The following is a 25649-nucleotide window of genomic DNA, read 5'->3' as shown; positions in this document are numbered from 1 at the left end:
TGGGAGCCTTGGAGGGGTGCAGAAAACTGCGTGTCCGTGATTATCTGGGAGACTTTGAGGGCACCGTAATCTCTCGAGAACAGGAAACCATTTTCCTTGCTGGCTCTGAGATTTTGCTTTGCTAAGGCGGCTGCAGCTTCCCTGCCCCCCTCGCACCCCCTGCCGTTGCTGCTGCTTTAAGCAACCACGCCCCGCGGGCCCCAGGCTTCTTGGCCCTGGGGCTCGCAGCCCCCGCGCAGCCTGCACACCGCGCTCTCATCCGCCCCACCCCCGCGCGGGCCCATCCGCCCCCGCGGCCAGCCTGGGGAGCGCCGAGTGACGCCTTGCGCCTGCGCCCCACGAACTTCCTGCCGCGGAACGCCCCACCCACTCCTAAGAAGCCCGCCTCCGAAGATCGCGTAAGACCCGCCCGTTGCACGCTATTGGTCGAGGCATCCGAGCCGTTGGCTCCCAGACCCGCCTCTTCACCGCCTCTCCAGTTTCCCAGGGCGGATGCGCCTGCGCTCAGCTGCCTGGGCGGGCTGAGAGGCGCGGGTTGAAAAGTCTCGTTCCAAGTTTGGAGAGAGGGAGAGAGAGGAGAGCGTCTCAGACCTCGCTACCCGCAAGCGGGGAGGAGGCAGAAGAGAAGATCGCGGCGTCTGGGGAGCACCCAGACAGCCAGACCGAGCTCAGGCTTTCCGAGCTAGGAGTGCGTGACGTGCCTGGGAGAGGCAGGAGCGCCTGCGATCGGGCTGCTCTTGACTAGCGAGAGAAGTCCGAGGCGGCAAAGGGGGGCGAACGACCCGACGCAAGATGGCGAGTAAAGAGTAAGGAGGACTGCGGGTGGCGGCGCGCCAGGGCTACAGGGCGGCGGGCGCGCCGGGGCTACGGGGGGGGCGGCGGGCGCGCGAGGCCGCACGCGCCGACGAAAGGCGCGAATTGGCGTGAGGAGCAGGGGGCGGGGCTGGGCGAGGCTAGCCGCGCGCCTGGAGGGGGCCTGCGCGGGACAGGGCCTGCTCGCCGAGGGCTGCGAGCACTTCCGGAGCCGGGCTCGGGGCCGAGGGGTAGGCCCCCTCCCCCACCCGCCTCCCCCCCTTCTGCGGCCTAGCTCCCTCCGACGCCCTTGGCTGGGGGCGCAGGCGGTCGCGGCGGAGAAGTAAGCGCCGCGGATTCTTCTTGCGCCTGTTCTTAGTCCGTCTCGGGGTCGCGGCCCTTGTCCGTGTTGGGAGGGGGGGGTGGGGAGGATCTGGAGCCCGCCGGACTATGGCTGCCGATGTTGGCGTGGTGGGAGCTGGGGCCTCCTCTGAGGCGGGGTGGGGGTGGGGGGTGGAGGAAGCAGGCCTATGGGCTGCTGCTACACGTGGATTTTATCTATTTGTGTGGGTCGTGGCGCCCGTTTACAATGCAGGTCATCTTAGACAGGTGCGAACAGCTATAAAAAGGCTGAAAATCTCGACGTTAGTGCAATTAATGACCCAATTCGGTAAGTGCAGGAGATACTGATCTTGAAAGGAGGTGAAAATGCTTCCTGATGTTAGTCTCCTCACTTCTGGGAGAGCGGTTTGTGTGCGCATAAAAGGTAAAAGGAAAGAATAGATAAGGTGTGGCCGTTTCGAGGTGACCTCCAGTATCCGTTTCCATGCTTTGACTCCGACCCTTCTCAGCCACTTAATTGTGGGCTTTCTCCAAATTTCAGTGTTTGAAGATACTGTGGAGGAGCGTGTCATCAACGAAGAATATAAAATCTGGAAGAAGAATACACCGTTTCTGTATGACCTGGTTATGACCCATGCTCTTCAGTGGCCCAGTCTTACCGTTCAGTGGCTTCCTGAAGTGACTAAGTAAGGGTTTCTGGCAACTTTTATTTTGTGTAGATTTAAGTACCGTTTTAAATTGCTAGGTATTATTGACAATGATATTTTACACACAGAATGTAAATGTGTAATTGGTTAGGCCGAGGGTGAGGCGGCAAGTGGTTATGTTCAAAACTTAAGATCGTTTCAAGCATAGAGGTGTGTTGAGAGGAGAGAATATTATTGTGATACCAATGGCGTGTATAGGAAATACTGAATATTTTGCCATTCCATGAACTCTATTAGACCAGCATCTCTAGACTCCAGATCAAAACATTATTTTCAGACTTAATAGGAAAGATTACATATATAACAAAAGCTATTACAGCTTGATGCATTTTTGGTAACCGAATACAATGTGAATACACTTAAACATATATTTAATTACTATTACTCGCAAAAGGAAAAATAATTTGGCAATAGTCAAAGAAAAGAGTTGTTTGGTTTCAGTTTATAATTCAGGTTGCGATTTTTGTTAAGTGATTTTTCTTGAATATTTGTAACATTTGGCATATAAATTTGGTTTAAGCACTTAGAATAATAGGAACTAACATGTGAAGAGTTTAAGCCTCAGAATTACAATTGCGGTTCACAAATTTAGCAGTGAGGAGAAGGGCTGAGAATTTTAAGCAGTGCTTCAGCACACACTACTGGTGATCTCATAGCTTACAAACTAGGGCTCAACCAACCCAAACCGTTGACTCCAGAGTCAAGGCACCTCCTTCATTATCATCTAGGCATGCACCTTTTCTATAGGAATATGGGCACATACCTTAAAAGTATATTGAAAAAAAAGTATATTGAATTTTTGTATTGTGAGCCTATAATTAGGGTTAAATAAAACTAATATACAAGGAAGATTTTGTGGCCAGTGATAAAAGGAAGCCAGTTTTAAGCAAAGTAACTTCTAAGGACTAAATTCCATATATGAACATTGACTTCCCAGATACAGACTTTCTGTTGTCTCAAAAAAATCTTATGTTTTTTATTTGCAGGTTTTTTTTTTACATTAAAGTGCCTTTTTAAAAATCTAAGTGTACAGTAAGAAGTCTTAAATGGCTAAATAGTGGGGGTTTATAGGCATTGATTTTATTTTTTCAGCACTGGTTCAAACCCAGGACCTCAGCATGGTAGGCATGTGCTCTGTGGCTAAGCTGTTTTTTGAACAAATTCTAAAATAGACTGAGGGTTGGCAAGGTGGCCCAGCATGGTAAAGGCACTTGTCTTCAAGTCTAAGAACTTGAGTTCAGTCTCCAGAACCCACATGGTATTAAGAACTCTTCTGATCTACACATGTACACTGTTGTAAACATACATATCCACACAATGAATAAATAAGTAAACAGTACAAAAATATATTGAGCTGGGTGCGGTGGCACATGGCTGTATCCTAAGTTACAGGCTTGCCTGAGTCTTATTAATTACCATGTTTCTTTTCTCTTTTTTTTTTTTTTAAGACAGGGTTTTTTTTCTGTGAAGCCCTGGCTGCCCTGGAACTAACTCAAAAAGACCCACCTGCTCCCAAGTGCTAGTATTTTTTTTTTATTTATTATATATAAGTACACTGTAGCTGTCTTCAGACACACCAGAAGAGGGCATCAGACCCCATTACAGATGGTTGTGAGCCACCATGTGGTTGCTGGGATTTGAACTCAGGACCTCTGGAAGAGCAGTCAGTGCTCTTAACCACTGAGCCATTTCTCCAGCCCCAAGTGCTAGTATTAAAGATGTACCCAACCACCACCTAGTAAGACCATGTTTCCCAGAAAAAAAAAAACCAAAGGGCAAGAGAAAAGTGGTTAAGAGCGCTGGCTGATCTTATAGTGTGCCTGGGTTTTTGATTCCCAGTTCCCGCCTGGTGTCTCACCTTTTGTAATTCAGGTCCTAAGAGATGTGATGTTCCTTCTTTAAAATATTATTTTATGTATGTGAATACACTGTAGCTGTCTTCAGACACACCAGAAGAGGGCATCATATCTCATTACAGATGGTTGTGAGCCACCATGTGGTTGCTGAGAATTGAACTCAGGACCTCTAGAAGAGCAGTCGGTGCTTTTAACTGTTGAGCCATCTCTCCAGCCCTGTGATGCTCTTTTCTTACTTACACAGGCATGAGGTATTCATGTGGTGATATGACATACATACATGCAGGGAAAATAATGCTATGTTTCAAATAAGTCTTGAAAAAAATTAAATAATAACAAAAACATGAACCTATCTATTGATAAGAATATTCAAGTTCTGTTAATCAGGTCTTAAAAATTACTAACAGTTTGTGGTTTTTGAAATCTTTTTTACTTAACTGAAGCATAATAGAAGAGTGGGGTCTTGGATGTCAGAGACTGGGGTTTGAGTTTTGCTTTTTTTCTTACTAGCTTTGCATGCTAAGGCAGAGTTTAGGCTCTGTTCTTTTTTTAAGATTTATTTTGTATGTGAGTACACTGTTGCTGTCTTCAGACACACCAGAAGAGGGCCTCAGATTTCATTACAGATGGTTGTGAGTGACCATGTGGCTGCTGAGAATTGAACTCAGGACCTCTGGGAGAGCAGTCAATGCTCTAATGCTGAGCCATCTCTCCAGCCCCAGGACTCTGTCTTTTTTAGTTGTCTCATCTACAGATAACTGAAGTTGTTAGTAGTACTGTCTTATGTACATTTGGGGAAATAAGCTCCTGCATGGTAAGTGTCTTGTGTAGAATGAAAACACAGTTAAGTGATGACATACTGATTTCCTACCTCACCATGATTTTAATCTATCTACCTATCTATCCATCTATATATTTTAAACACAAGGGTTTATTATGTATACAGGATTCTGTCTGGATACATGCCTTTAGACCAGAAGAGGGCACCAGATCTCTTTACAGATGGTTGTGAGCCACCATGTGGTTGCTGGGAATAGAACACAGGACCTCTGGAAGAGCAGTCAGTGCTCTTAACCACTGAGCCATCTCTCCAGCATTTATTTATTTTAAAGACAGGGTCTCACTATGTAACCTTGGCTGGACTGGAGCTCACTGTGTAGTACATAAGGCTAGCCTAGAACTGTTACTCCTCAGCGTCTAAAGTACTGGGATTAAAAGTATGCCACTATGCCAGGCCTGTTCAGAAGAAATTTTAAAGGTTGAAATACCATGGTTTTTTGGGTTTTTTTTAGACTTTAATGAAAGCTTTTTTCTTTAGATATGGTCTTATTATGTATCTTTGACTAGCCTTAAAACTCAGAGATCTGCCTTCAGAGTGCTGAGATGAAAGGCTTTATATGTTCTCACACCCAGTAAAAACTGTTTTTGTTACCTCTGATGTATTTTACTTAAAAGTTTTTAAAAAATAACACAGAGGGTTGGGGATTTAGCTCAGTGGTAGAGCACTTGCCTAGCAAGCGCAAGGCCCTGGGTTCGGTCCCCAGCTCCGGAAAAAACAAAACAAAACAAAACTCAACAGGGCTGAGAATGCAGGTTAGGAGGCCCTGAGTTCTAACCCAATGCCATTGAAAAGAGAAAAAACCCAATAAATATCATTTAAAAAAAAAAAAAAACAACACAGACTGAGTGTCCTTCTGATGTGCTTGAGAGCAGAATCTGCATTTTGTAGAGTTTATTTGCATATATTTAATGTGTTGGGGATAGGTCCCAAGTCTATATATACCCTAAAAATAATTTTACACTGTATTTTCCTTTTTTTTTTTCTATTTTTCGGAGCTGCCTCTCAAAACAAACAAAAGAATATATTGGAGATTATCAATATGCTGCCACAGCCATTCTTTACGAAGATGCCACATACAGTCCTACTTATGAATACAATTTGTGTCACAGTTAACTTTGTTAATGGGTATTTAGGTTGTTTTTGGACCTTTGCTGCTATAAACAGTGCTACTGGAAATAGTCTTATAATAGAGCCTATTTTTGTGATTGTTGGGTCAGTTTCTTTAACATTGCAGTTACATAGTAAAAGGACTTTGGTAATAGAGATAAATGGGGGTCTTTTTTTTCTTTATTAACTTGAGTATTTATTTACATTTCGATTGTTATTCCCTTTCCCGGTTTCTGGGCCAACATCCCCCTAACCCCTCCCCCTCCCCTTCTATATGGGTGTTCCCCTCCCCATCCTCCCCCCATTACCACCCTCCCCCCAACAATCACGTTCACTGGGGGTTCAGTCTTGGCAGGACCAAGGGCTTTCCCTTCCACTGGTGCTCTTACTAGGCTAATAAATGGGGGTCTTTAAAACTTGAGATAGGGCACAGTTGAAAATTGTTCTAATAAGACAATGGGAAAGCGTTGTTGATACTTAGCAGTGCAAAAATTGCTGTTTGGACCATGATGCCAAGGGGCACTGGCAAGTTTTTCAGCTTCAAGTTGAATTTCTGTTGAGCAAGGTAACGGAAACACTTAAAATTGAGAATGTTCACTGCATAGGTATCATAAACAAAAATAAGTGATTTTTATATCATGTCATTTCACTTAACCTCTTTTTTAGGTGAAGAAAATGAGACTGGAGAGGTTGCGCGTATAGTTGCATATAGCAAGTTTTAGTTTGCAACAGGATATAAACCCCCATTTTTTCCCTCAACACTTTACTCATTCCATTTTACCTCATTGCCTCTTACTGGGAAAACAGAAGCATCTATCTAACATATTAAAATGTTGGCTATATTAAAATGTCAGCTATGGGCTGAAGGTACAATTTAAGAAGTCTAGATATGGGTTGGGGATTTAGCTCAGTGGTAGAGCGCTTGCCTAGCAAACGCAAGGTCCTGGGTTCGGTCCCCAGCTCTGAAAAATAGAAAAAAGAAAAAAAAAAAGTCTAGATATGAGTATAGATCAGTGATGGATTTCTAGTTAGTGTGTTTGGTGAGTTGTCCTAGGAAAGGTAGCATTTACAATGATAATTGAGGGCAAGGAAGATGACTCTTCAGGAAGGAAAGAAAAACATTTGAAAGTATGGGGATAATAAACTTGGTAATTAAATGGGAAGCAGGTTTATATAGTTGGTGTTAAGTAAATAATTTGCTAAAGAAATGTTCATGTTAATTTGGAGAGAACCAGACTGAATTTGTTAGCAGCTGAAAGTTCTTATAGGAGTCCTTTGACTTTTTTTCTCTTACACAGACCAGAAGGAAAGGATTATGCCCTTCATTGGCTAGTGCTGGGTACCCATACATCTGATGAACAGAATCATCTGGTGGTTGCTCGAGTTCATATTCCCAATGATGATGCACAGTTTGATGCTTCCCATTGTGACAGTGACAAGGGAGGTGGGTATACTGTTGTATTTCAATATTAATGTCAAAGGGAGTATTCATCTTAGCATATATATTATAGTTAGCTTTTGGCTTAGCAATGTGACTTAAAGAAGTAGTAACACAACATGTGAGGTTTTCACAATAACGTTTACAGTACCAAGAAATTAGGATTAGTCTAGCGAAATGAAAGGTTCATAGGAAATTGTTTAAGCACAATATAGTGTGTTTAAAATATTACTCAGCAATTAAGGATGAAAAGAAAAACTATATGCACCAGTACGGAAGGTGAGATTTTTGTTAATAATCAGAGCTTAACTATAAAAAGGCTAATTTTTAGGGTTTTTTTATACACAAGGTAGAACAAACTGTATTAACTTAGCATGGTAAGCAATCCATTATAATGAAAATGGGCTTTGAGAATAAATTTCATATAGCAGGTAACCTGTATTTTGGAGATTTTCTTTTTCTCTTCAATTTGTGTTCTATTCTGACAGGATAAAATCGGTTGGGTTGATTGCACTAAATGACTTGTGATTTTTAATCCTGAATGTTTTGTTTGTCTCCTTACATTAGAATTTGGTGGCTTTGGTTCTGTAACAGGAAAAATTGAATGTGAAATTAAAATTAATCATGAAGGAGAAGTAAATCGCGCTCGTTATATGCCACAGAATCCACACATCATTGCCACAAAAACACCATCTTCTGATGTTTTGGTTTTTGACTATACAAAACACCCTGCAAAACCAGGTATGTATTAATAAAGCCAGGCCATCACACATTTTTCTTGATTAGAGATAATATTTTAAAAATAATTTAAAGTACTGTACTGTTAAGGCTGGAAAATCGGCTCAACAGCAGTTAGAAACTCTGTTGGCTCTTCTATAGGATGTGGGTTCAATTCCCAGCACCCACATGGCAGCTCACAGGCCTTTGGAACTCTAGTTCCAATTCTTTGGGCCTGTGGGCACCATGTATGTATGTGGTGCACAGATATTCATGCAGGTCAAACACTTGAATGTGTTTTTGTAGAAAATATGGAAGTCATTTACTTAAAATAAATTTGTAAAATCTAAAGTAGTCTGTATAACTTTTAAAACTTCACAAAGTGAGGGATTTCATAACCACCTCTAAACTTGGTGATTCACTAGAACCTGATAGCAAATTATACTTGCAGATGTGGTTTATTGAAGCAAAGGATCCAGAGCAAAAGCAGAAGAAAATAAAGATATCGATCAGGTAGATAGGCAGTAGATCGGTCTCTACAGGGTATGCATACAGGCTTCTGAATACCTCCTTTCTGGAGTCAAACAGGAGATGGTTTTTCTATAGCAGAAAACTAAGTGACTGTCCAGAGAAGCCTGTTTGAGGCCCAAGGTCTGGAGTTCCTAATGGAAATCTGGTCACAAGTTCCATATGCACTCATGGTAATGAAAACCAACAGCTTCAATAGTGAAGTTAGATGAATCCTTGATAAACTGTACTACAAGAAGTTGCTAAAGCATGCTTTCATTGGTCTGAGCATGTCAAATTCTGAAAGGATAGCCAAGGGTCATCCATGGTTTCAGGCTACCCAGGGTATGTAAGGACTGAATGACCAGATATGCTGGATCTATTTCTAAAAATTGCCTTGGGATGAGATGATGGGGTAGCTACTACACAGATTTATGGAATAGCTATAGTTGTCAACATTTCTGTATTAGTGATAGTATTGAGCCCAAAACTAGTCAATGAGCTTGTGGGTTCAATGTAGAATTGCTATTTGATTCAGTCAATAAAAGGAGTCTGAAGCTTGGTTCTTACCAATTCTGATAAACGGATAACTTAGTGGTTAATATGTTTCATTTTCTTCTTAGATCCAAGTGGAGAGTGTAATCCTGATCTTAGATTAAGAGGTCACCAAAAGGAAGGCTATGGTCTCTCTTGGAATTCTAATTTGAGTGGACATCTCCTGAGTGCATCTGATGACCATGTAAGAGCTGATGTTCTTTCTTAATATTATACTGAGCATAAAAGTGTCTTAGATCTAAGCTACAGGATCTCTATATAGATTGAAAATTTTCTAAGATGACATAGATTGTTGTGTTAACATTTTCCTGAGTTTTAAAACAATTAGTTTCAGATTACTCTGTTAGAGCCTTAAGATTTTACAAAGCTCTTTTGAAGATTGGAGGATTATCATTGTTTAAAAGAAGACTGCCAGATTTACCTTTTCATTTATTATTTGTGTAAATTCCAACAGGCTCTATTTCAAAAGTTGTGCATCTGTTGCCACTAATTTTAGATTATTTTCATTAGGTGTCTGAAAATGAAATTCCATAGATGTTAAGCAATTACTCCTTGCTTTCCTTTTGCTAATAATAGCTATAGCTAGCTGATTATGGCCTATGGTATCCTAAAGTGGGCTTAACACCACCAGATTCTCTGCTTTGGGTGTGCCTCTCACATCCAAATAAAGAGATTAGTCTTTTCTGTAACAGTCTTGTCACTATTGCACCAGTGTGCAAATCTTATCTTGCCTTAGTATGTAGAGTTTATAGCTGAATAAATTGTTAATGACCTCTCTACCCCAGCTACCAACATTGCACCTTCTGGTACCAGGAAGGTGCAGCAAGTGGTAAAAACATGTAACTGCCCTGCAACCATAGGGTGTATTGTATTCAATAATAGGATCCTAAAGATCTAGTTCTGGTGGACAACCACAGTAGCAATTGTCTATTTTGCTTTAGGGAGATGAGCATGTTCCTAAATAAGATGTTACCTTTTAAATCTGGTATTTTCATAGCCTTTGTTCTTTTTTGTTCTCCCTTAGACTGTCTGCCTCTGGGATATAAATGCAGGACCAAAGGAAGGCAAAATTGTGGATGCTAAAGCAATCTTTACTGGGCACTCAGCTGTTGTAGAGGATGTGGCCTGGCATCTGCTGCATGAGTCCTTGTTTGGATCTGTTGCTGATGATCAGAAACTTATGATGTAAGGTGGAAGGTTCAGTGGAACCTTGATGGGTAATCTGAATGACAGACCATTAGTGATTGGTAGACTGAGTTCTGGTTCTTTATTTTTTTTTTTTTTTTTATTTATTTATTTTTTTTTGGTTCTTTTTTTCGGAGCTGGGGACCGAACCCAGGGCCTTGCGCTTCCTAGGCAAGCGCTCTACCACTGAGCTAAATCCCCAACCCCTGAGTTCTGGTTCTTGAAAGTTATGTTATAGTTTTAAAATGAGAAATAGCTTTTTGTGAGTTAATTAGCTGCATGTATGTAGTGAACAGTTTATTTCATTAAAAATGAAGAAAAATTGTTAAGAATGTGAAGAAAAAGGCTTGAATAGTGATAAATTCTAAATGTGATCCAGTGTTAACTGATTAGAGCTCAGGGAGGAAGAGTGTTTTCATTAGGGTGTGGCTATAGAGCTGCATTAAAATAACTGAACTCATGCTTTATAAGTAACTATTGTACTACTGAGAATAGGAGAACAATGTATCGAAATTTGGCAAGGCTAATTATAGGTAAAATAAGGAAATACTGTAGTCTGTATTTTGAGTACCTTTAAGATGGTATATAATTAAGATAGAAATACAATAAAAGGAACTAGAATAATTGTCCTAGTTATTTGGAGGTTTAAAACATGTCATTTAATGGACAAAAGCCCAAATTGCTGTCTGTGTGTGGTTTGTGTATTTGTGAATAGGTAAGCATATCAGAGCTTCATATAGAAAGAAAGAACGTCTACTAAGCCCAAGCTCTTGGGAGCTGTAGGTACTGTATGTATGCCTTGTCTTTTTGTGTTTCAGATGGGACACCAGATCCAATACTACTTCTAAGCCCAGCCATTTGGTGGATGCACACACTGCAGAGGTCAACTGCCTCTCATTCAATCCCTACAGCGAGTTTATTCTGGCAACTGGCTCTGCAGATAAGGTTTAATGGTTTGGTTTTCTTTCCAAGTCCTGTTGTTCTGTTCTTTAATAGGCATTTTAAAGATCATACATAAAGTATAGAAGTCATTTTCATTTGGTTTCTTTTCTATATAGACTGTAGCTTTATGGGACCTGCGTAATCTGAAACTAAAACTCCACACCTTTGAATCCCATAAGGATGAAATTTTTCAGGTATGTGACAGTTTTGGGTGTCTTTGTTTTATTTATAGTTGTGTGTATGCATATGAACATATGCATGCTGAATCAGGCATGTGGAGGGAGGTTAGAGGACACGTTCTGGGAATAAGTTTTATCCTGCTACCTTGGGATTAGTGGCTGAACTCAAAATTGTCAGGTTTTGTTATGGCAAGCAGTTTTATTTATTAATCTGTCTTGCTGGACCAATTTTCAGATATCTCTGTCAAGGACTTTATGAGAGGGGAGAATATTTGAAGGTATTTTTTATTTGGTGGATTTGACATTTTTTTTTTTTTAGAAAGCTTCTCTTGATTCTACTATATAAATCTATCGGGATGATGGATTTTTTTTGTTGTTGCTGCTGTTTTTGAGACCCCTCCCATCCAGAAGAAAGAAACATTCTTCCAAAATAGAATCAGTTTAAAACACATTTTCAAGGATTTTTCTGTTAAGAGTGCTAATATGGTGGGTGTACTGTAAAAAAAACCTTTTTTTAAAGATTTATTTCTTTATTATACATAAGTACACTGTAGTTCTCTTCAGACACACCAGAAGAGGGCATCAGATCCTATTACAGATGGTTGTGAGCCACCATGTGGTGACTGGCTTAACACCTCTGAAAGAGCAGTCAGTACTCTTAACCACTGAGCCATCTCTCCAGCCCAATAAAGATCTTATACATAGTTTTAGAATAGGCTAATTTTAAAGGTAAAAGGATGGTTGTAGGCCTAAAGTTTTCTGGGGTTCCTGAGTTCCTCAGTATTAGAGAACTTTGCTTGTAAATTCGGGTTGCACGGAGTGCTTAAGGACTTGTGGGATGCAGCTCAGTGGTAGAGCAAAGCACAAAGTGTTTGGTTCAACGCCCTCAAGGTGGATTGGTAGATGGGGGTCATTTGAAAGCCTTGAACAGTGAAGTCTCTAGGCTAAGTGGATACAGAATGTGAGGTAAGAAAATGCAGATTAGAATGATACTTACAAACTAAGGTACAGCTGACTCTTTAAATTTTCAAAATATCTATTGCTAGGTCCACTGGTCTCCACATAATGAAACTATTCTGGCTTCAAGTGGTACTGATCGCCGCCTGAATGTGTGGGATTTAAGGTAATTTAGGATCTGGTGACAAGGAACTACATAAATGTGCCAATCTAACGGTATATATTATACCAGGAAAGCAATTTGCTGATCCAACTTAAATAAACTATTAACTACCTAATAGTTTCTGTTCTGTAATATAAAAGTAAGTCAGCAAATAACATAAATTGGTCATGTATTTTGTCCCTGTTCTGCATCAGCAACAAGTGGTCTTAACTGCTGAGTGAGTCATCTACCTTTATGCTACAATTGACTAGGGATGTAGCTCAATGATAGAGCTAGCATACAAAAGGCTGTGTGTGGGTTCAGTCTCTTAACACAGCGCAAGCATTAAAATACTGTTGGTGTCTCCTTGGAATAGCATATAACATAGATAACAGAATTGTTGGATTTGGGTGTTTTGTTTTTCATTTTTTTGTGACACACAGCCTTGTGTAGCTCAGATCAGACTGGTCTCAAACTCCTGGTATTCTTGCCTTTCCAAGTGCTAGGACCTGTACTGCAGTGGACAAATTCAAAGCTATCTTCTCAAACCAACAAAATTTAATTTATTGGAGCAGACAGGGAGAGGCTAACTCAGTAGAAGACTTTACCTGCCATGTGTGGGATTCTGAGTTTAAACCTAGCCCCCTTCCCCATCCCACCCCAAATTTCATAACATAACTTTGACTTACAATTCTAATTCATTAATGTCAGTTATAAGTTGAGCTAATATTTATTATGAATATTTCTTCATTCTGCAGATTTAATTATGAGTGGCTCCAACCCAGTTTTAGAAAATAAACAACTCACAATTATAAAAAGCACTAAGCCTGTTCTCAACGTTCTTAAAGCTGGGACCCTTTAAAATATAGTTCATGGGTTGGGGATTTAGCTCAGTGGTAGAGCGCTTGCCTAGGAAGCGCAAGACCCTGGGTTCGGTCCCCAGCTCCAAAATAAAATAAAAAAAATATATAGTTCATGTTGTGTTGACACCCAGCCATGTTATTTTTATTGATACTTCATAACTAATTTTGCTGCTGTTATGAATCATAACGTTAATGTGTTTATGAAAAGACTAAGACTTAAGACTATATGAATAGTCTTAGCCACTGTGAATATATTTAACTCACAAAGGGTTGTGACCCATAGGATGAGAACCCTACTGTCTTAAGTATTTCTTATAGAGAAATAATTTATGGGTTGGTAAAGCATCATTTGTGTGATTAAGACTTTGCTCTAATGGAAGCTTTATTTTCTTAATAGTAAAATTGGAGAAGAACAATCTGCAGAAGATGCAGAAGATGGGCCTCCAGAGCTCCTGGTATGCATTAGATTAAATATCATGCACACTTATTTTTTACTAGTTGATCTTAGGAATTGGGTCCCTCAGAGCTTCAAATGTTAGCTTGCCAATGATTTCATAAAAGGAAGTCCAGGAAGTTTTTGTGATTAGCCTCTAACATTTATCACAAATAGTAAATGAAGCTCCAAAAGCTTTTTGGAAATGTTTGCTCGAGGGTAACTTGAGCTATTGATTTCAGGTATAATGGTTTCGTTTTAGTCTTTGGGCGGGGGGGTTGGGGGTAGTGTTACTGCTGTCTGATTACTATTACTTAACTAACAATATGGAAAAACTTATAATCACTTTTCTATGAAATACTGACAGGCTTAATAATGGTTCTTTGTCCCTTTTTTGAATTGTTCACCATTTGTCTCCTCCAATCATTTGGTCATTGTCTCTAATGTATGTTTTAGCACTTATGTATTAATGTGTAAGTGCATGAATTTTAAGGTATAAAGAAAACCTTTGAGTTACACAGAAGGTGTTCACTAACATCCACTTTGTGTAAGCTCCCTAGCCCCTTTGGTTTCTGTGCCCTGCAGCTCCAGGCAGAAAGGAGCTTTAGACAGACTAGCACGTTTGGCATTTATATCTTTGCTGCTTAAAAGACTAATTCTACAACCCAGGAGGCTCAAGCAGAGTCTTGAGACCGTGGGTTGGGGTGGGGTGAGTGAGTGAATGTGTCTGTGTTACCTTAAACACCTTAAAGTTCTTGAATTTTTAGTTACTATATTATGTCTTAGGACTGTTGAGAAGAGACTACTGTGAAAGAAGACTAGAAAAGAACCAGGAAGATTTCCTCAGTCAGGCCCATGAAAGAGCGTATGACCAGACATGTTAGAAATGCTTGGTTATTATTCATTGCAGAGGCCAGAGAACATAGGGGTGAAAAAACCCTACCTAGAACTTAATGTATGAGAATTCTAATCCTTTTTCTCAAAGTTCAGAATTCAGAATATTGGGGCTCATGTCACTCTTACCTCTAAATGATGGGGCAGGCTAAGAATACTGTTCAAGAAACTCTTGGAAGTCTTAGAACTAGAAAGTGTATGAAATCAAGACCTTTTTTTTTTCTATTAAGTTTATTCATGGAGGACACACTGCCAAGATTTCTGACTTCAGTTGGAACCCCAATGAACCTTGGGTCATTTGCTCTGTGTCTGAAGATAACATCATGCAGATATGGCAAATGGTGAGTTGGAATTTTTCATAACTCCTGTAAAACCATTTCACTGGTGATAGAATGTAATAAAAGTATGTAATTTATGTGACTATTAAAATTTGTGGGGTGGGAGCAATTTAAGCAAAGCCTAAGATCAATATATCTGGAACTGATGTAAAAGTGATAGGAAAGAACCAACTTACCAAAGTTGTCTTCTGATTTTGACACATGCATGTGTATTTATACAAATAATAATAAAAAGATTTAGCTCAGTATCATTTTATCCACCCTCATAAACACATGCATTATATTGACATTTCTCATCGCACTATCAGCTGGGATCTTGATAGTGAGGGGGATACCAAGGTGTTAAAATAATGCAAATTTCTTGCATTATTCCCTCAGTGACACTTAAAGTGCTTTCAAGAAGCCAATTCTGAACAGTGACTGCATGGGTGACTATGTGTAGACAACTAATTATTAAAGGGTCACTGAAACACATTGACAGTAAATTCTGTTTTTACCTGTGAATTTATTTGGTTGTTATCTCCAGGCTGAAAATATTTACAATGATGAAGAGTCAGATGTCACGACATCGGAACTGGAGGGGCAAGGATCTTAAACCCAAAGTATGAGTTGTTTCTATTGAATGTATTGCTACATGAATGCTTGATTTGTCAAGCGCCAAAAAGGCATTGTATAGTAGGAAATGTAAGTGGGATGGCTTCTGGCATTCTTTACCCTCTGATTCTAGCACTTTCAAGTGAGCTGTTGCGTACTGTATCATATTGTAGCTATTAGGGGAACAAAAAGGAATGTTGCTTAAGAATGGACATCATTGTTTTAAACACACACATTGCTGGGTATTGCCTTTGATTCAACTGTCATTTTCTCAAACTTTTAAGTGCTTGCTCAAGTTCCCAAATATGCGAGGATAACTTTTACACTTTTTCCTTCCAACACTTCTTGATTGGCTTTGCAGAAATAAAGTTTTAAAATAAAGTTTGTTTTGTTCTTTTAGAAGGTGGGGAGGGTTGGGTGGGTAGGTGTGCATGCTCCCATATCTCCTTTATCTGGTAGGAAAGATAGGTAAAGTTCTTTCAGATTTGTAAGTAAGGCCACATGGCAACCAAAGAATACACAGAAGCTGTTAAATTCATCATACATATTTACTTAATCTCTACAGAATTGAGTAGATAAAATCAGATTCACGTTAGTGAAAAATCTCTACAAAATGTCTTTGAAAAGCAAAACAAGACTGCCTCTTAACAATTCATATCCTCATGAAAGACGTGGGCTGTAAAAATAAAGCAGTGTGTTTAGCACAAACTAGAAGATATCTGCATCAATTTTTCACAGTTATTTCCATCTACAGTCTGAAAGAGGTAGATTTTTTCTGCAACACCTGAGAATTGAATTGTGATAACCAGGTGTGTAATAAAGGCAGTTGCATACATAACTAAAAATACAGGTCTCAAGACCAGAAAATGTACTTCTACAAGTCTGAGGATGAAATGGCCTGATACCCAAGACCCAAGTTGTCGCTACATTTTGGGGTCTACTGCCACTAAAAATATACATCAAGATTGCATGGTAGTGCACCATATGCAGTAAGTGAATTCAACATTTAAACCTTTTCTGGGCCAGCAAAGTAGCATTACAGTGTTCTAGAATACGGTAGATAGAGGGCGTGCTACAAAGCCACACACAACACTGGGCTGGTGAGGTGATCGATTTAGGGGAGGGTATCCTTCTCTGAGGTCCCATTTGTTTTTATTCACAGGGTAATAGGAGGAGAGATTCTGCATGTATCTCATACAGAATCCCTATCCTCTGAAGATCTATCTAGCTAAAAATGCATGTAAGCCAAAAGCAGCAGGCCAGGACTGTTAATCACATTGCTTTATAAAGCCCTTGAAAATATGCAACAGGTCGAAGATTACAGTCTTCCACATAGGACAAGCACCACAAATGTGGCAGGCTACACACATGGCTTAATAAAAATGTTAAGAGCTGTGTATCCAGCAGACTTATGAAATGTGATTGTTAGTAATTATTTCAAAGTAGATTATATTACCAATACACGTTTGTGGGAAATGAGTCCAGTATTTCATTTAGTAACTGAAGGCGGGGAGGGTATTTATAAAGAGGCTGTTGAAAGGAATTTTTTTGTTTCTGACTTAACTTTGACAGCAGTAAGATTACAACTTATTTTATGAATTTATTCTTCCATTTTGTGACCCATTGAATAATATGATCAATGATAAAAAAAATTTCCTACTCCAGGGACTCTGTTTTCTGTCATTTGAACATTTTTCAATTCTTTGAACCCAGTTTTGACCATAAAATGTGACCGTTTACAAATAAAATTTTTAGCTTTTAGCAGTAACCAACTTAGCAAATGTCAGTCTGATAGTTTTGCTCAGTAGAATTTGGTGCACCGGGCATCGGGTTTACTTGAACCTTTAAAATTTTTACTTAAAGCATTACTTAAAGCATTATACTAATAATTTGCATGGCTGAGCCACAACTAAAACTTCTTAAATGCTCAATTTTGAAATTCCCCAATTCAAAGTGTAGAAACAATAATACTGGTTTTTGTTGTTTTAAGTGACAGCTTCAAAGAAATAGACCAGAAAGCTAGACATCTTTTTGACTATGTAAACAATCTGCCAAGTTTTCCCAAGATTAAAAAACAATGCTGGTTCCAGTGTTTTAACTTTGGAAATTAAATGTTAGTGCCGATCTATAATTTAAATTCTCTATTAGAAAACAAAACTAGTGTTCTTTGCTGATAGAACTTGTCAACCCAGGGCCTCTTATGATAGGCAAGTGCTTGCCACTGAGCTACATGTTCAGACCCTGCTTGGCCATTGTTAAAGCAAATGAACACTCAGCTTTCACAAAAACAAAATTGTATGTGGTGGGGGAGGGGGCTCTTATGAAAAAGTTTTCAAGAAATAATCTTATTTGTGGAAAGTGGAAAAATTAGCCACCATCCTCTACAGTCAGGTAGTCCAAATTTGACATGTAAATTCTATCCTGAAATCAGCATAATAGGACTAGTTTACAAGTAGCATCTTTATATGTTTTGTCAGAACTTCAAGGTTATGTGGTCATTTCATTTTGTCAAGTGAATCAAGAAAAGCTGACGAATGAAAAATGCTAAGCTTGTTTCTGATGAGTTCCCCCATTACACTGTATTTAAGTGGGTTATTAAAGGTATTGTCCTTTGACTAATATTAATGGGCCAGGATACTTTAAATTGTTTTTACATTGAAGAACCATGAAGAGAATATAATTCCTCTTGTCTTAAATGTTATTTTAGTTAGGAAAATTGTGTGCAGGAAGAGAGAACAAAGAATTGAAGGCATGCACTCCAAAGGGGGAAAATGAGGCAGATGTGCAACATAGTTGAGAGAAACTTATAGAGTAAAACTATTCCAAACTGCTAAGCAGCCTCCTGTATCACATAAGTCCAGTAGTTCTAAGAAAATACAGATATGGTAGAAAAAGTAAGAAAATTTTCACCACAAAACCAATAGTTACTACTAACAGAGGAAGTTATACACAAAATATATCTCTCAATACAGTGGTCATACTTCACGCTAGTCAACTGACTCAATGCCTTGAGCAGCAGAACCTGAAGATGAGGGCTTTTGTGCAGCACTTCTCTCACTCACTGACTTGGTCTTGGCCCTAGCCTCCAAGTGCATTCCCAGGGCTCTTGAAGTGTTCATCTCTTTGAAGGAATCCAGGACAGCACAGGGCTGTGTTGTAGGTGACACCAAGTCCCCATCTGCTGCTTTGATAGAGACCTGCTCTTTCAGGACTTCGACCTTCTCGTTGAGCTCATTTCTCTCTGTCTGAAGAGCCCTGCACAGCTTCTCTAACCGTTCCAGTTTTATTTGAAAGTTCTTGTACTCTTTATCACGGACAGTTTTCTGTTGTGTGTTTTTTTAAAATGAAAAACAAAACCAGTCGAGAGTTCCATAACCTCATTAAATACAAATCAGGTATTGTTTGTAAACAAAATAACTGAGCTGAACCATATTGGAAACCTGTTATTTTCTACTATATATATACACATCTAGTTTCCTCAGAAACCTAATACCCAATCTAGTTTACCTGGACTGCATATGCATCTTAAGTATAGGACTACTATTTAACATGTTTTAAATTCCCTGTTTCTTAAAAATAGGTAAAATCCCCTTAAAGATGATAAAAGTTTCATGTTAAATTAAAGTCAAAGACTTGCAAAACTTAAGAGCTTGATCAGAATGAGATTTTGGGGTTTGGTTTGGTTTTTTGAGACAGGGTTTCTCTGTATAGCTGTGTATGTCCTGGAACTCACAAATCCACCTGCCTCCCTGGGATTGAGGGTGTGTACTACCACTGCCAGGCAAAATAAGATTTTTATTTATGTTTGCTCCAAAATTTTGCAACCATGTCAAATTAGTTAAGATGTGTAGTGACTGCAAGCAAGTTTTCCCTTGTAACATGGACAAAATGTATTTTGTTACCTTTTTTCAGGTAAAGTGTTACTGAGATTGTTTGCTGGTAGGAAATCTAATAAACATACTTTCCTAGGCCTGGACTCCACTTTATCATCTCTTGGTTGTTGAAAGGCAAGGCCTCACCATGTAGCCTTAGCAGGCTGGGAATTATATAGCTCAGGCCAGCCTTGAACTTCTGTTTCTGCCTCTTGAGTGTGCTGTTAAGGCATGCACTACCAAGCCTAGCCATAGCTTAGATGCAGGCACTTGACCTAACGTCTCTGGCTGGTAACTTAAGGGTGAGAATCTGTTAGCGATTCAAGTTTGAGAAGACATCAGAAGATGTTCAAATTAACTGGGTACTAAATATGCTTGATCCTTCATTGAAGGCCTTCTGCCTCTATCCAGCTACCAGAAAAGGCTGTCTATTCAGTTAACTTCCATACTCTACACATTACTAACAACAGACCCTAATCTTACCTCTTCGGCCATCTGCAGAAGTGCTTTATTATTGTTTTCCCATTTGGTACGCCATATTATTGTTTCTTTTTCCAGTTTTTTAATTTTCTTTGTCATCTGTGAATGAACATAATTACAACTTTAAAATCCTAAGTTAGCAGTTAAAATTTTCTTTATGTGTGGGAATGTTTGGCTCTGTGTGTGTGTGTAACGCATCTGGTCTCAAGAGGTGAGGCCATCAGATCCCCTGGAACTGGAGTTACAGATGGTTAGGCCATTTGTGTGGGTGCTGGGAGCTGAACTCCAGTCCTCTGCAAGAATAAGTAAACTTAACTGAACTCTTCTCTCTCTGGTCCCTGAATTCCATCCTATTTCTATTGGCTGTCCAATTAGCGAAAAGGGTTAATGTTGCTTTTTTTTTCCTCTATCACTGTATTTGTCTCTGCCTTCCAAGATTAAATATTGATGTCCCTACCACAACATCCAATCATTTGAAAACTAGAGGCAGTACATTGTTAGTTCTTTTAGAGTATTATTAAAGCTATGTTTTGGTTATATTTACGACTTACATAAGACTTCTACCTTGAAGTTTGCTAAAGAATCAAAGCAACTTTTTTTGGTTGTTTGTTTGTGACTACTCCGGAATTTGGTATGACCAGGCTGACCTAGAATTCAGAGATCTGCCTGCCTATGCCTCTTAAGTGTTGAGATTAAAGGAATGCCTGGGCCCTACTACAAGAACTCAAGTTTTAGAAGTTGAGAATGAATTGACCTATGACTATCAATTAGACATTCTCAGTATTCCTTTGTCTACTGAGTTCACACCAGCTATGATTGAGGTCAGGACATTAAGCCAGGTGCAAGCGAAACAGAGTAAGACAAACCAGACACCTTCTGCTCTGTGGCTAACACAAACTATGACAAAGGCCGTGGAAAGAACCCCTAGAACTGAGTTGAATACTGACCTACAGTGATCTGTATTTTTCCATCCCACAGGATCCTCCAGAAGGATAGCAAATCTGGGGAGTCCCTGTCTTGAACTGTGTTCCACTTCAACAGTGAGCATGTGCTGGAATTCAGCTAATACTTACTGTGCCTAACAGTTAACCCTCGATTGGATTATCAACTCAGAGAACTGGTAGGCAAAACAAGTCTGCTGCTCATGGAATTCTCCAAATTACTACGTCTAAAAATACCTCTAGGTGGTAATCTGAGCAGTTTAGTTCATGGTAATTGAGCACATGTATAATGTGACAAACACTACCAGAAATTGGTGCGTCTTTACTCTCATAAAGGGATAGAAGGCCAGTGAGAAGGTGCTTGCCACCAAGCCTGATGGACCTCCCTGGAACCTACATGTTGTAGGGAGAGAACCTACTCACAAAAGTAGTCCTCTGTCCTGAACATACGCGTACAACACAATAAGTAAATGGGGGTGGGGGGTGCACAAAGTCAGCAACTTGACTACAATCACACTTTTTTAAGATTTATATTTTATTTATGTGGATGTATGCATGTGGCCATTGGTGCCCATGCAGACCAGAAGAAGGTAATGGATTTCCTGGAGCTGGAATTACAGGTATTTTATGAGTGACTTGACATGGGTACTGGAACTGAACTCCACCCTCTGGAAGCATAGCAGGCACTACTGTTCTTATTAGTGCATATTCATGGGGAGGGGCATGTGCACAGGAGCATAATGCCTACAGACACCAGAGTATATGGCATAGGATCACCTTGTGTTACAGATGGTTGTGAGCCACCCAACACAGCCACTAGTATGCTGATGTAATGGAGAGGACCCAGAGCATGCATTCTTGGCTTTGGCTTACACCATACATTATGGTACTTTTCAGCACCACTTTTGAATATTCTCCATTGTAGTGTACCTATAGCCCAGTTACCTAAGCTGGGAAGGCTGAGGATTGAGGTGAGAGGACTGTTTTGAGTCCTAGAATACAAGACCAGCTTTAGCATCATAGTGGGAGAAAAAAAGTGCTTGTGGTAGTGCAAAACTGTAGAGCATCAGATGTTCAAGGTCATGTCAAGCTACACCAGTCTGGACTACAAGATCTGTGTTTGTTTTTTTCAAGATTTATTTATTTTATATATGTAAGTATGCTGTCACTGTCTTCAGACACACCAGAAGAGAGGGCATCGGATCCCATCACAGATGGTTGTGAGCCACCATTGTGGTTGCTGGGAATTGAACTCAGGACCTCTGGAAGAGCAGTCAGTGCTCTTAACTGCTGAGCCATCTCTCCAGCCCCCAAGATCTGTTTTTTTAATGCAGGCAAGAAAAGGATTTTGTAAAAGGAATGGAAGCCTGTAAATTAAAACATTTCTAAAAATAAAAATTTACAGTAAGGCAGAATCCTGAAAGTATAGATTAGCTATTTGGAAATACATTAAGGAATAAAGTAACCAAATAAAGCCCTCCATTTGGAAAGATACATAAAAAGACAGTCTCATTAACAATATAAACTTACCCAAGTAGTAATTAAAAGAATAAATAAGATCCCCCTTTTTTTTTATTTCAGTCTACTAAATATATAAATACCTTTTCCATTTCCTGCCTGAAGGTTGTAAAAAGTTCATTGCTTTTTGCCATAGTAGTCTGGAATTCTTCAAATTTATCCATATAAAGAGAAAGCTACAGAACAAAATAGAAAGTCAGTTATTCTGAGTTCTAGGTAAACAATTCAAACTCTACATGATGTGGGCAAAATGTGATGGCTAAAGTTAAAATAACTCAGATCTAGTACTTGGGGAAGCTTATTGCTGTTAATATATTTTAAAATGTAGAAACAGTGCTGATTATAGCCTATTAATTAAAATCCAATGGATAAGGTAGTTAAAAATTTCACACACCTTTCAAATAAATCTTTTGAATCTAACCCCTACTTATATTTGAAAACTAGAAGACCCAGCACTTAGCTTATTATTGAGGATATCTTCTGAGTAAAGACATGGAGGTAGTTGCTGACAGTGAGATTGCTCAAGGAAGAGCAAAAACTAGGAAACACTGGTTTTCCTTTTAATTTAAAGGAATTTGTATTCAAGATGAATGTAAAAATAACAATATATAAGAGTCACAGCCCCCAAACCCTCCTCCCCCCTGTAGAAAAAGCATCCAAAGAGAAGACTGAGAAGAAAGGGTTCCAGGAAGGAACCCTTCAGAAATGGTCTAATGTCATTCATTATAAGGAAACATATTCAGAGGATTTTTTTTCTCCTCCCAGGAGCACAAAATATAAATATAGCGGCAGGCTGTAAAGAGTGTTTGCCATTCTTGGAGAGAACCTGGGTTTCGGTTCCCAGTGCCTGAATGGAGGCTCACAACTATCCGAAACTTCTCCTGATCTCTGCAACAGGCACATACATACAAGCAGGCAAAGCAACCAAATAAGGGAAGAGGAATACAATTCATCAGATAACAAAAATCCCATTTAATCCGCGATATGATAGGAGTATTATAGAAAACATCGAACAAAATGTGGGAGCCTGGGGGGGTATGATGGAAGATGGCCCGCCCACACAGTTCCCGGGTTGGTATCATATGGGAAGCACTTGAAGCAGGTGCTACTATGGGGGAAGCAGCAGCAAAGTTCAGGCTAGAAGTAATCACTGGGAGACAGGCAGTGAGCAGTACCTGCAGAAAAGTGTAGCAATAGAATTCTTAGGATTGAGCAAAAGCCAGGGGATGAAGTGTTCCACCCTAACCTGAGGCTGATGGCCTGAGCTGGGCAAAGGTGGTACTCAAATACAGAGCAGTTTTGCACTCATAATAAGATACTGAGTAGTTTCAGTGAGGTCTATTCTAACTGAAGATGGGACATCTGTATAAAGGCTGTATCATTAAGAGTTCAATGCTGGTCCACAGTAGTACTGTGGTAGTACAGTAGTAGACAAGTGTACTGGCAAGTACTAGGAAATATGACAGAGCAGGAAATAAAATCCACTTTTGGAAAGGTAACAGAAAAAAGAAATGACAGCAAAGGAAACAGTAAGATGGCACATGGCCCAGATAGCACCTGCAGACACCATTTAAGTACAGACTTTATACCTTATCCACATTGAGTCTCGTCTCCCTTCACTTGGACAACTGAATGTATAGGAAAGACAATAATGGATTTGAATTTCCTGCTAGCCTTTCGGCTATGATCATAACCTACAGTGAACGTTTCAGAGACTTCAGATCAACACCTGTTAAAATTTGTAACTTTGTAGGAAGTTAGTATCACCAATACAGTAAAATGTCCCACCCTACCTCCCAAAATTAGTATCCAGAATTGGTACTTAATGGGCTGGAGAGATGGCTCAGTGGTTAAGAGCCATGGTTGCTCTCTCAGAGGTCCTGAGTTCAATTCCCAGCAACCACATGATGGCTCATAACCATCTATAAGGGGATCTGATGCCCTCTTCTGGCCTGTGGATGTATATGCAGCAGAGCACTCATACATTCAATACATTAAAAAAAAGTAGTGGTACTTATAAAGATTCATGTCAGGTTTAGTGTATTAGTGTACTTAGGGTCTTATTTTAAAGAGACATGAACTTTAGTATCAGTAGAACCTAGCTAGCTAAAAAGCATTTAATTTTACCTACTAAGACAGTGAATTTTTGTTGTACCTTTTCAAGTAAGAAAAGACATGGTATATACTACAGGTTTTCTAAACAGATTGTACTAGAACACCTTCACAGTGTGGAATGAAAAGGGAAGAAAAGCCTTGGCTGAAAATATGTCACAAATCTACCTTTAGGTGGAAATAATTACAAGCAGTTAAAAAACAGCCTGGGTGACAAATTAGCAGAAAATTATAACTAGGTTAAGGTATGTGAAACTATAACATTCTTTAAACCTGGAAGCTTGCTGGTTTCCCTTAGTGTGGGATATGAGGTAAGTAAGAATATACTTCAGAATATACTGAAAGAGAACATACTTGTCAGTCCCAGTACCATTCACACACCTTCCATCATTAAGAAGTAGAAATGTTTATTACTTTTACTGCTTAAATAGAAAAAGGTACAGTGGAGGCAAAGCAATTCACAAACATCAGATTTTAAGGATGGTATTTTGGGTGAAAATAGTCACATGTCCAATATTAGCAGAAAGCACAGTTAGGTACCTCAAACATGGCTGAGAAAGCTTCTCTGTTGCCCGAGGACTAAGAAGGGGTAAAAGGGTAAGTATGAGAACCATTAAAGATGGATAACCATCCCAGTTCGGGTGAGATCTGAGAGTGGGAGCCACTATTACTAAGATACAGGTCTTTTAGTCCTAAAACTAAGGATACTCAAATTTGGATGGTTGCATTCAAGACTGCTCCCTCAGCATTGGTCAGCTCTTGCTGGGAACAAGCAAAACCACATTACAGGAGTTTCCAGGTATGTATTAAATGAGTCATTTTTCTTACACATTCTGCTATGCCCAACTATCAAGTTACCTGCTGTTTTAGTTGTACTTCTTGCTGTTTCATTTGTTCATATTTGTGCCTGGATTCTGTTGCTTCTTTTAATAACTAAAAAACAGAAACATCCTTGCAAAAGTACTAATAACAATTACAAATATGTATATAATGTCAAACACCATAGTTACTCCACATCCTTCAGCTCACTCTTTTAGCAAAAATGACTACCCTACAAATGGAATACCCTTTTCCCACCAGTTACCATTTACACACACCGTCCATCATTAAGAAGGAGAAATGTTTGAATACTTTATTACTTTTACTGCTCAAGTAGAAAAAGGTACAATGGAGACCTAAAGAACTTCAGGTTTTAAGGATGGATGATGTTTTTAACAGAAAATAGCAAAGTACCTCAGACATGGCTAAGAAAGCTTCTCTATTACCCAAGGAACAAGATAAGATGGGGTAAGAGGGTATGGAGAAAAGCAGTAAAGTTTAGCGAACAGGTTTCTAAG

At 39.5% G+C, this 25649-nt stretch overlaps 2 protein-coding genes across 6 annotated transcripts in view; one reads left to right on the top strand and one right to left on the bottom strand.

The window, feature by feature from the left end:
• Nucleotides 1–488: 488 nt before the first annotated feature.
• On the top strand, nucleotides 489–15770 carry Rbbp7 (RB binding protein 7, chromatin remodeling factor). Of its 4 annotated transcripts, none has more exons than XM_032889765.1 (12): nucleotides 489–807; nucleotides 1675–1820; nucleotides 6944–7089; nucleotides 7651–7824; nucleotides 8931–9046; nucleotides 9887–10047; nucleotides 10866–10992; nucleotides 11106–11183; nucleotides 12215–12291; nucleotides 13528–13585; nucleotides 14688–14798; nucleotides 15322–15770. In XM_032889765.1, exons 1-12 carry the CDS (start codon nucleotides 793–795, stop codon nucleotides 15388–15390), a joined length of 1278 nt encoding a protein of 425 aa, XP_032745656.1. In that variant the 5' UTR covers nucleotides 489–792; the 3' UTR covers nucleotides 15391–15770. The 4 variants fall into 4 exon arrangements, with proteins under 4 accessions (XP_032745656.1, XP_032745659.1, XP_032745658.1 ...); XM_032889768.1 differs by lacking the exon at nucleotides 489–807 and adding an exon at nucleotides 1022–1043 and having other exon boundaries at nucleotides 1676–1820; XM_032889767.1 differs by lacking the exon at nucleotides 489–807 and adding an exon at nucleotides 1120–1135 and having other exon boundaries at nucleotides 1676–1820.
• A 1928-nt stretch (nucleotides 15771–17698) lies between these two features.
• Nucleotides 17699–25649, bottom strand: part of Txlng (taxilin gamma) — a 45652-nt gene continuing 37701 nt past the window's right edge. Inside the window, exons 7-10 of one of the 2 annotated variants that reach the window (XM_032889679.1) lie at nucleotides 25171–25245; nucleotides 22284–22376; nucleotides 19745–19840; nucleotides 17699–18712 (exon numbers count right to left, since the gene is read on the bottom strand). In XM_032889679.1, coding sequence (XP_032745570.1) covers nucleotides 18377–18712; nucleotides 19745–19840; nucleotides 22284–22376; nucleotides 25171–25245 — 600 coding nt within the window. In that variant the 3' untranslated portion in view covers nucleotides 17699–18376. Of the gene's footprint in view, nucleotides 18713–19744; nucleotides 19841–21971; nucleotides 22050–22283; nucleotides 22377–25170; nucleotides 25246–25649 lie in introns of those variants that run through there. The other variant, XM_032889680.1, reaches the window with a different exon arrangement.

The sequence above is a fragment of the Rattus rattus genome, chromosome X (genome assembly GCF_011064425.1).
Source record: "Rattus rattus isolate New Zealand chromosome X, Rrattus_CSIRO_v1, whole genome shotgun sequence".
Taxonomy (NCBI): domain Eukaryota; kingdom Metazoa; phylum Chordata; class Mammalia; order Rodentia; family Muridae; genus Rattus; species Rattus rattus.
The sequence above is the reverse complement of the archived record's forward strand: the minus strand, read 5'-3'. Positions and strand labels throughout refer to the sequence as shown.

Excerpts from the sequence above, each read along its gene's own strand:
- Rbbp7 (XM_032889764.1), top strand. The coding sequence starts at position 1,501 with ATGCTTCCTGATGTTAGTCTCCTCACTTCTGGGAGAGCGGTTTGTGTG. Across the intron at positions 1,821-6,943 it reads TGGCTTCCTGAAGTGACTAA|ACCAGAAGGAAAGGATTATG; the intron begins GTAAGGGTTTCT and ends TCTCTTACACAG. Across the intron at positions 7,825-8,930 it reads AAAACACCCTGCAAAACCAG|ATCCAAGTGGAGAGTGTAAT; the intron begins GTATGTATTAAT and ends TTTTCTTCTTAG.